The sequence below is a fragment of the Asparagus officinalis genome, unplaced genomic scaffold (genome assembly GCF_001876935.1).
Source record: "Asparagus officinalis unplaced genomic scaffold, Aspof.V1 AsparagusV1_Un15, whole genome shotgun sequence".
Taxonomy (NCBI): domain Eukaryota; kingdom Viridiplantae; phylum Streptophyta; class Magnoliopsida; order Asparagales; family Asparagaceae; genus Asparagus; species Asparagus officinalis.
In genome coordinates this window covers 59,711-70,664 of record NW_017972281.1, presented here as the reverse complement: position 1 = coordinate 70,664, position 10,954 = coordinate 59,711, and the positions used below count along the sequence as shown (strand labels likewise).

Sequence of the window (10,954 nt, the reverse complement as noted above, 5' to 3'; positions counted from 1 at the left end):
TAAAAATTTCAAGGTGCTTGTTTTCACTGTCATAAGTTCGGTCATAAAGCCGCAGAGTGTCACAGTGCACTAGCTGGAAGCCAGCAGGTCAAAGGTCGGGGTAAGTGCTAGGGCCGAGGCCATGGCCAGCAGCCGAGACTTGAGGCACCTCCGCCACTTCCAAGGACCGAGGGTCAGGTGCATGTTATTTAGGAGTTACCTCAGTGACAGATGGTTCTGTATACATTAGAACCCTTAGCACAATAGTCCACCACTACGGTTAGAGTGTATGCAGTGGTGCTACGTGATCATGGTGCGAGCGACCATAGTGGAAGGTACGTTCCTTGTGAACTCCTTCCCAACCCGGATTCTTTTTGATTCACGAGCTTCGCATTCATTTATATCTTTTACATTCATGGATAGGCTTCAGCTAGTTGCACAGCCTTTAGACATTCCTTTGTTAGTTTCTACTCCTTTAGGTCATGTGTCACTATTAGAGAGTATTTGTAAGAGATGTGTTGTCAACCTAGACGAGTCCGAGTTTATAGTTGATTTGATCGTCTTATGCATGTCTGAGTTTGATGTGATTATTGGTATGGATTGGTTATCTTCCTATCATGTTAGTATCGACTATTTTGCAAAAAAAAAGTTAGCTTGCGAGCATCCGATGAGACTGAGTTGGTTGTAGCAACCTCACAGGGAAACTAGTTTGCAGAGTCATCTATGGCATACATTGAGAAGGCATTGCAGGGGGATCAAGGTGCTATTTTTTGTGAGACCAGAGTAGTCTCTGAGTATCAGGATGTCTTTCAGGACATACCTTAATTGCCTACGGTGAGAGAGATTGAGTTCTGCATAGAGTTGCAACCAGGCACCGCACCGATATCCCGTGCACCCTATCGTATGGCACCTATCGAAATGAATGAGTTACAAACTCAATTAGAGGAGCTGATTTATTCACCGTAGCCATTCTCTATAAGGAGCATTAGTCCTTTTCGTGAAGAAGAAAGACGGAAGCCTTCACCTTTGTATTGATTATTATGAGTTGAATAAGGTCACCATCTGGAACAGGTATCAGTTGCCGAGAATTGATTACTTATTTGACCAGTTGTAGGGAGCACAGTGTTTCTCGAAGATTTATCTTTGATCGGGTTATCATCAATTACGCGTTCGGGAGATGGATATTCCCAAAACCATATTTCTGACCCAGTATGGGTCCTTTGAGTTTCTTATCATGCTATTTGGATTGAATAATACAACTGCAGTATTCATGGATTTGATGAATCGGGTTTTTTTGCCTCATATTTAGACCAGTTCGTGATCGTTTTCATCGACGACATCCTCATCTACGCGAAGTCAGAGGTCGAGCATGAATAGCATCTTCGTTTGGTATTGCACACTTTGCGAGAACACCAGTTGTATGCGAAGTTTAGCAAATGTGAGTTTTGGCTTTTAGAGGCCAGATTCTTGGGTCACATTGTCTCTAAGGAGGGTATTGTAGTTGATCCATCAAAGTTAAGGCAATTCTTGATTGGGAGCTGTCGAAAACAGTTACAGAGATTCGTAGCTTCTTTGGGCTTGCCAGTTACTATAGGAAATTTATCCAGGATTTTTCTAGGATTGCTACCTTACTGACACGTCTTACGAAGAAGAGTATTCAGATTATTTGTGGGCCAGAGTGTCAGAATGCCTTTGAGACTCTAAAGGCCAAGTTGACTACCGTGCTAATGTTGATTATCCCAAGACAATACTTTTGTTGTTTACACAAATGCATCATTGTTGGGACTAAGAGGCGTTTTGATGTAGACTCTGAGAATGTTGCTTATACCTTACGACAGTTGAGGACTCATGAATAGAATTATCCCACGCATGACTTAGAGTTGGCAGCGGTGGTCTTCGCACTTAAAGCGTGGAGGCATTATCTTTATAGGGTTCGGTTTGAGTTGTTTACCGATCATCTGAGCCTGAAATATATCTTTTCTCAGAAAGAACTCAACCAGAGGCAAAGGCGATGAGTTAAGTTCATTAAGGACTACGAGTTCGTGCTTCAGTATCATTCAGAGAAGGCGAACGTAGTAGCAGATGCTTTGAGCAGGAAGCGTCATCATAAGCTTGCAGCTTTGAGGTGCTCATTGTACCGAGATCTTCTTACCCTCAGTCAGTTTGACTTCAGACCAGAGGTTGGTGGAGGCAGTGCATTTTTGGGAGTGTTAGTCATACAGCCATCATGGGCTGATAGAGTGATTAGTGCTCAGTTGGAGGACTCTTGGATTCAAACCCGAAGGGAAGATTTCCAAAGAGCCCAAGGCAGATTGGACCATCGGATCAGAAGGAGGCCTTCGAATGAAAGGCCAGTTAGTAGTACCGGATATGTCGCAATTGAAGAAGGATATGTTTGATGAGGCACACTGTACCAGGTATACGGTACATCTAGGTACGACCAAGATGTATAAGGATTTGAAGAGGCACTTTTGGTGGAACAGCATGCGTAGGGATGTTGCAGAGTATGTCTGTAAATACTTTACCTGTCAGCAGGTAAAGGCCGAACATCAGAGACCGGCTGATACCCTACAGCCCTTACCAATTCCTAAATGGAAGTGGACAAATATTTTGATGGACTTCATTAGGGGATTGCTGAAGTCTACCACAGGAAATGATTCCATTTGGGTGATTGTTGATTGACTGACAAAGTCAGCGCACTTCTTACCAGTTAAGACAACTCACACTGTAGAGACTTATACAAAGATTTTCATTAGGGATATTGTGAGATTGCATGGAGTTCCAGAGACGATTGTATCAGACCGTGGCTAAGTATTCACATCCCATTTCTAGAAAAGTTTCCAAAATTCTTTCGGCAACCAGCTAGCTTATAGAAATATTTTCCACCCGTAGACAGATGGTCAGACAGAGAGAGTCAATTAAGTGTTAGAGGACATGCTTCGGGCATGTGTGATCGACTTCTAGGGTAGTTGGGAGGATCACGTATCATTGATTGAATTAGCCTATAACAATAGTTACCGATCAACAATTGGAATGGCTCCTTATGAAGCATTGTATGGGCGGCCCTGTAGATCTCCGATTTGTTAGGCAGAGTCTGAGGATATCTTACTACTTGGACCAGATCTGGTGAGGCAAACTACAGAACATGTAGCGTTGATTCAAGAGCGTATTCTTATAGTCTAGAATCGACAAAAGAGTTACACAGATCAGAGACGATGACCCTTAGAATTCCAGATTGGAGACGGTTTGGTAGATGGGGAAAGCTTGCCCCGAGATATATCAGCTTGTTTAGGATTGTCGATCGTATTGGAGACCTCTTGTACCGACTAGACCTTCCAACATCGCTGTCGAGTGTGCATGACGCCTTCCATATCTCGATGCTCAAGAAGCACTTACGAGACGAGGAACAGCAAAGAGTGTTTGATGTGTCAGATTTAGAGCTTCAGGCGGATTTGACTACAGTTGAGACTCCAGTACACATTCTTGCCAGGGAAGACAAGAAACTTCGGAATAAAGTAATTCCATTGGTTAAGGTGCAGTGGAACATGAAGGGAATTGAGGAAGCTTCCTGGGAGCGTGAAGAGGATATGCGTCGCGACTACCCACATCTGTTCGAGCAGGTATATTTCTAGTTATGACTTCATTGATATTTATCTTACCTAGACAGACACATTTACACTTCATGCTAAAATGTGGATATTAACACTTAACGGCTAATCATTCGGAACATATGGTATATACATGGGGGTTTATTGTTTGGATTTTTCGCCCGACATACTAATTCTGTTTAATTAGAGGTTGAGCATGAGTATTCACATTCTAGTTGTTAAGTGTAACTATTGTGTGTGATACATATCTTGTGATCAATAATAAATTACTGAATTTCGAGGACGAAATTCTCTTTAAGGTGGGGTGAATGTAATACCATAAAAATTTTTGAAAATATTATTGTAAATAATAATAAATGAGTTTTATTGTGTTTGGTGATCATTCTGGGATGAATGAATCAGCTTGGAATCGATTTGAGATCAATTCACGGTTTTAGAAGGGCTGATCAGAATGACTGTTGTTTTCGATCTATCTTCTGGTCGGTCAACTGATCAGAAGGACCAGTCGACCGATCGGCTCCAAAAGCTAGGTTTTGGGTCGGGTCAGGTTTATTGTGTACAAAATTTCTAAATAAAAAAAATTTCAATATTCATCACAACTTTCTTTTCCCAATATATATGTATGTATATTATATATGAGATTAATGGGTGTTCTATGTCAAGGAGGGGATTTCCTCCTTGAAAATGATGTGGCACAATCCCCACCATGTGAATAAAATAGGAGAGAGAATATCACATGGTAGGGATTGTGCTATATCATTTTCAAGGAGGAAATCCCCTCCTATGATAAGGATACTCATTTTCAAAACTCTATGTTTTCTCCCTGGTCGGTCGACCGATAAGGTATCAGTCGAGCAATCAAGACCTATTGCGTTTGTATGTTCTCTGATTGGTCGACGGATCTATCATTAATCGACCAATCAAGACTTGTTAGTTGTGCACGTTATGAACGTCCGCCGAAAGGTTGATTGATGGAATATCAGTCGACTAATCGAATGTCAATCGATTGAGCCCCAAGGGTAGTCAACTGATCTGGTGTTGTTCTGCATATGTTGATTTTCTACGCATGTTTAGTCGCAAACACAAAGTACGAGCCACACGTCGATTCACGTGCATGACCATGGGAGTGCATGTATTGGGTTTGAGCACGCACGGGCCTTTGAGTGTGCGTAATCTAATGTTTCGTGTTTGTCACGATAGGGAGTCACGAATGTTTCGGTTTACAGTGATTTTGGATGCTTGAGTATGTTAGTCTGTGCACCGCATGAGAACGCGGGCGACTCTGAGTTCGTTATTTCATGTACTGCAGGATATTTACGGGCGACTACACTATGATGCATCTTTATTTAGGTGGTTAAGTGCGCTTGTCCGTGTACCGCACGATATTGTGTGCGACATCACTCCTAGTGTGTTAGTCTATGAGCTGCATGATACTGCGGACGACTACACTCTACATCTTTGGGACGTCTAGGATTTAGGCGAGTACTGTTTGTGGACGTAGTCCAACCTTGTGACATTCATATGTAACGATACACACTTTTGACGAGGATTACAGAGAATCGTATATTTGTTTCTGTGCCACCTACCCGAAAGTAGTATGAGATATTGTGCTTGACACGCATGACATGTTCTGGATGAAGTGTTGATTAGGTATTTATGTATTACTTATTTATAGGATTTGGAGTTGACATTTAGTGACTCACAATTTGAGATACATGTTATATATATGAGGGTTTCCTTGTTTGGATTATTCTCTCGACGTACTTACCTCGTGTTGTGAGTTCCTAAATCTTAACTCCTCTTGCTACTAGATATATCATACATATATATATATATGCATATACATATGCATACATGTTATGTGTAGTATTGTTTTATAGGTGACCCATTCCCCCTGGGGGCGGAGGGAGATGTTCTTGCTAGTGCTCTGATGCTCGTTGTTTCCATCTTTTTCAGGTAGCGGGTCAGGGATTTGGAGAGCCGTAAGTTGATGCAGGCTCGGTATAGTTTATCATCATTTATAAGTAGCTAGTTGGTGCTTCAAAGTAGACTATTTTTTTTTTAATCTTCTAGAAATGTATTTCATGTTCGAGGCTGAGCGTTTATGTACTGTTCAGTTGACTCTTATATGTTAGAGACTCATTATTCTTATTTTAGTTTATCAGATGTACTTTTAGTTTATTCTGTCGATACGTGTTTATAGATACTATTGGATATCTCTTCTCTACATTTTGTTCCTTGTAATTTCATTCTTTATATCTGCTTGTACCATCACTGTTTTTTTTTATTTTTTTTTTATTGGATATCTCTTCTCTACATTTTTTTTTTTTTTTGACTTCTGCTAGAGTGATAGTGATAATGAAACGTGTTTATGCACAATATTGGGTGCATGACAGTTTTGGCATCTTTAGGTTCACTTGTACTGTAGTCATGTGTGAAACTAGGGGTGTCACAAAAGGACTGAAAATCCATAATTCGATAAATTCCATATTGAATATTTTCATTAAATGACATGAAATATAACTTTTGGGGTACACTTTGTTACACTTGAATTTGAATTTGAAACATGTGTTTTAAGAAAACTGATTCTCTCCCTTAACCTCTATTATTTATTTATTTATTTATTTAATTTTTGATAGAATTAACCTCTTTTCTAAATCAAATGCAATAGCTAAAACTAGTTCATGTGACATATAAGCCGTATAGCAACTCAAAAATTATCAAGAATGACAACAATTAAGGTCCAAGTCTCCAATAACTCGAGGCGCATTATGGTTTATTTGTTTTTCCAAGGGACATGAAGCGATCTGTTCATCCTCAGTTCTCTCCAGGAATATAGCTATACAAACGTCAATATAATCATATAACAATCTCAGTTCTCACCAGGAATTTAGATATACAAATGTCAATATAATTATAACATATTAAACAATACATGAACTCGTAAAGAAAAGGCAAATACGTCCAACATTTTTCTTACCAACATAAACCAAAAAAATTGTAGATATATTCTATAGCATTTTCTCTGCACCCCTCTGTTTTTTGTACTTCACGTTCTAAAGAAGTAACGATTTATCTGTTATTAACAAGATGGAACACCACAGACCAAATAAACAGAAAAACAACCATCTCCTATTACAGAATCGACTTGACACATACAAGGGTTTAACATGCAATCCACCCAAAGCCCTAATTTAAAACATGACATATACAACGATAGCATATAAACTTGCCTTGTTATTTCCATAAGCCAAGCCAAACTAACACACTGGAATAAACTGACTAAACACACATCAACTGACTAAAAGAAACCATATCTTAGAATCCTCCCTTTTTTTTTCTTCACAGTCCTCTCCTTCTTCGTCTCCTCTCCATCCTGACTTCATGTCTCAATGTCAGTGTCCTACATGCGTTATTTAACATCAATTAGCCCACATCACAATATAAACAAAGAAAACATTAACAAATTCTGTATTAAAAGAAACATGTCACATAATTGGATAACTACCAGTTATATTTCATCAACCAGCATTGTAACGAGGGGAAGAACCCATTTTTGTACTCTCTTTGAAATCCTATGTACAGATAGTTAGATATCGTAGTTGTTATCAATCAACAAGTAAGCTATAATGGTAATAGCCTGAGGCAATTAGCTCTGGGGCTGCATATTAGCTCAAGTCAAGGATCAAACCCACCTCAATATCAGCAATGGTCAAATTAGTCAAATTAGTTGTTAATTAAGTAACATCAAATTATAGAAGTTCAAAAGTATCTCATTAGCTTGTCCAGGGGCTCTATGCCAGAAAGCCACTCATCACCCACCTAGCAAAAATTTTATTGTTCTGCGCATTAAAGAGAACAAATGAGCTTGCCTTCTCATTTTCTTACAGCCATCAGTGGTCAATCACTCTTTTCTTGATTTCTTAACGGCTAAACTACCAAATTGGTATTTTTATTCGACCTTGTTTGCTAGTTTGGTATACTTATAAACTCCGGCGACAACAATGTATTTTTTTTCTCGGCCTTTTAGTCAATAAGACCCTTTTCCTTGAAATTGCGGCAGGAAAATTTATTCTACCTCCCTAACCTCTCAAAATATTAAATCTATGCCCAAAATTATCAAAAATATGCATTCCCTCCCTCTCCCTCTCCTCCTCCCTTCCCATTCCCCTCCCCTCCCTCTCCTCCACCTCCCCTTCCCTCTCCACCAGGATAAAATGCTCGAGCACTCATTACTCGAGAATCTTGCTTGGTTGACAAAATTTGAGTTGCAATAGCAAACAGTATAGCAAAATTTTCTATTTCAATATTTGGTTAGCAACATGATAGCCGGAAATAATAATTAGACTTCCATTTTGCAGAGAAGAAATGCATCACATGCTGCTGCAATCAATTTGGCTGCAAGAAACTGCTTTGACAACATGCAGTAAAAAAAAATAATGGTGTGTCATTAAATATGGACTCTAATTCACTTATTGTAAACACTTTTACTTGAAGCTAAACTATTCTTGCTTGTTGGAAGTTCAATTCCTGCAATGAAAGTTGCACAAGTCCAAGTTGTGCACCTAACTAGTCAATGAATTTGTATCTGGAAGTACATTTACTACAGCAAAAGAATAGATATCCAAATGATTTAATTGGCACTAATTTTCTACAACAGAATGCTACATTCAGCATATTCTACATGCATTGCAGCATATGAAACAGCCCCTGAGATTTGTCAAAAAATCTTACTTTGTTGATCGCTCAAAATCCCTACTCAAGTATCAGTCATGGTAATGCAATTAATCAAAAGTATCAAGTATTCAGCTTCAAGAAGGGGAGGTTCCTGACTTTTTGAAAGGAAATAAAGAAACATAAACTTATATTCAATGAGCCAGTAACTTAAATCATGCACTAATGCAACTGGTTTTATTCTAAATAATATCCAACTGCTTGCAGCTGCCAAAGGACCAACATTGCTTCATAATAGAAGAAACTTTACGAGGTTGAACAACAAAGCACTATATATAATTGAATTCTTTGCTTTTGGTTTTTATGTGACTGCAGAACCAACATAGTTTGTTCTCATCCTTCCTATATATGCATTAATTAGGAGGTTATGACAGATTGTTTGGGGAAGGCGGGGATCGTGGTGGGGATGGGAGTGGCAGAGGGGAGGGTGGGGAGAGGGATGGAGTTGGAGGGGGAAGGGGAAGCGGAAGAGGGGAGGGGAGGGGAATGGGAGGGGAGGAGGACGACGACGGCGACAAGTAGGAGGAGGACGACGAGGACAAGGAGGAGGAAGAGAGGGAGAGGGAAGGGATGCATTTTTTTGATAATTTTGGGCATAGATTTAATATTTTGAGAGGTTAAGAAGGTAGAATAAATTTCCATGCCGGAATTTCATTTACAGTATAGTCGACTAATTAACATTATAGTCGACTACTGAAGAAAATGTCATTTTTCAAGTTTCTGTCAAATTACAGTATAGTCGACTAATGATCATTATAGTCGACTACTGATGTTCGCGGGGAAATTCGTTGCTTTCTTCATTGATGTCATTGCTATCTTGAATAACAGTTTTTCGGTTACAAAAGATCCGGTCTTTTTTAGATCCGGTTACAATGAAAATCAAAAATAAAGAAAATTTAAAATTATAACTTTTTCTCCTTGTGAACAGATCACGAGCTCCTGTTATTCGGTTGCTCGCTTTGGTGGGTTGTTTGCCTGCGCCGGGGTTGTTTGCCGTGGACCACCACACGATCTAGATCCGGACAGATCTACGCAGTATAACGGGTATTATTTCACCAAGGAAATAATAGCCGGAGGGATAACAATCGTCCAAGTCTCGGGATCTAAGACCAAGCTTAGATCCGGAGTGTAACAACGTAGATCTGAGATCTTGATCCCCTCGAACTCCTGCCTTTTTTGTGATGTGGGTGCTCGCCGAGAATCAGATCCGAACGTCCAAGTCTTCAAGCCTTCACAAATTCCGAGATGAGGTCTCAATCCGGCAGTGTTTCGGCTCTCCAAAAGTTCTTCCAAAAGTCCTCTGAAATGATGAATGACCCCGCCTATTTATAGGCAACCAGATCTGTGCATTTGGCACAGATCTGGGCGGCCACCTCAGGGTGGCTCGGCGTTGTTTCGGTCCTTGTATCCGCTTCGTCTGTGATTCGGTTATGCGGTTGATTGGTCTGACATCTATTTGTTGACTTGATTCCTGATTTGGAAGTCTGGATCCCGATTAGGCAGTAAATCGGCTTTGGTGTCTGAGTTCGAATCCGTTATATGGTTGGATGACTCGTTGACTCTCTGGACCGTTGATTTGATTCCGCACGCGAGTGGATTCATTCCGTCGTTCACGTGCGGTTCGTCAGCTTCGTAGCCTTGTTAATCCGCTTCGTTGCGTGTCACTTGGCTTCGGTGCTGTGGACTGACGTTCGTGCTTAGATACGTCGCCTGATGGTTCATTAGTTCGTGTTGAACCGTGCAAAGGGACCTATAAGCAATTTTATATGCCTACACTCATCCCTATTTTTTATTGATTTATCGAGTTTAATTTGGTTTTATTTGGCCTTAAAACCTAGTTTAAGAATAAGAATTGCTCTTTTAAAGTATATGATACAAAGATTCGATCTTTTTGTTTTTAAAAGTTATAAACGAATTCTCTGATTTGGATTTGAGATCTGAAATAAATTTTAACATGAGTTTTCATTAAGATTTATTTATTTTCATGATGTTTTTTACGAACATGAACATGTTATGGTTTATATAATTCATGTAGATATATTAATTGTTCTTCATGTAGCTAATTGAACCCTAATCATATTAAACAAGATTAATTATATGTGTTTACCTATAAAAGTATCAATTTTATGAAATGAAGATCAAAACCTGAAACTAAAATCCATTATCAGGAAAGGCTCGGGTCGGTCGACCGAAACGAAGGAGTCAGTCGATCGATCGTTGCTAAGTTGCATGTGCACATTTGTGCACGATGTTGACCGGTCGACCGATGACATACTTCGGTCAATCAATATGTTGTTGATATGTGTATTTGCGTTTCTCCACATTTATATGTTTCACACGCATGAAGTATGAGTCTCACAATAAAACATGTGCGTGTCCATGTGGAGGACGAGTTGGGTTCGAATAAGCATAGACCTTCGGGAATGGGTAATATCATGTTTTGTTTCGCCACAACTAGGAGATGATTAGTTTGAATAGTATAGGTGTGTGTATGGATACCGTTGATGGGCAAAACTCAGTATCACCTAGGGTAGTGCATCGATATACTATTGATGAGGATGTCTGAGGAGAAAGTTCGTTTCGTGTGGTGATGCGATGAGGATGTCTAAGGAGGCAGTTCGTTCCGCATGGTG

The 10,954-nt window shown here is 39.7% G+C and overlaps 1 protein-coding gene and 1 long non-coding RNA gene across 3 annotated transcripts; one reads left to right on the top strand and one right to left on the bottom strand.

Moving 5' to 3' along the window:
• Positions 1-3,194: 3,194 nt before the first annotated feature.
• Positions 3,195-5,573, top strand: LOC109827066. The gene is made up of 2 exons (XM_020394030.1): positions 3,195-3,599; positions 5,544-5,573. The coding sequence occupies exons 1-2, from the start codon at positions 3,195-3,197 to the stop codon at positions 5,571-5,573; spliced, it is 435 nt and encodes a 144-aa protein (XP_020249619.1).
• A 999-nt stretch (positions 5,574-6,572) lies between these two features.
• Positions 6,573-8,774, bottom strand: LOC109827067. Of its 2 annotated transcripts, none has more exons than XR_002243327.1 (2): positions 8,322-8,774; positions 6,573-6,990 (listed from the first exon to the last, which is right to left on the bottom strand). It is a non-coding gene; the product is annotated as an uncharacterized LOC109827067 (long non-coding RNA). The 2 variants fall into 2 exon arrangements; XR_002243328.1 differs by lacking the exon at positions 8,322-8,774 and adding an exon at positions 7,096-8,021.
• Positions 8,775-10,954: the final 2,180 nt, after the last annotated feature.

Bases quoted from the DNA above. Each gene is read 5' to 3' on its own strand.
- LOC109827066 (XM_020394030.1), top strand. From the start codon at position 3,195: ATGACCCTTAGAATTCCAGATTGGAGACGGTTTGGTAGATGGGGAAAG. The intron at 3,600-5,543 runs GTATATTTCTAG...CATCTTTTTCAG, and splicing joins ACCCACATCTGTTCGAGCAG to GTAGCGGGTCAGGGATTTGG.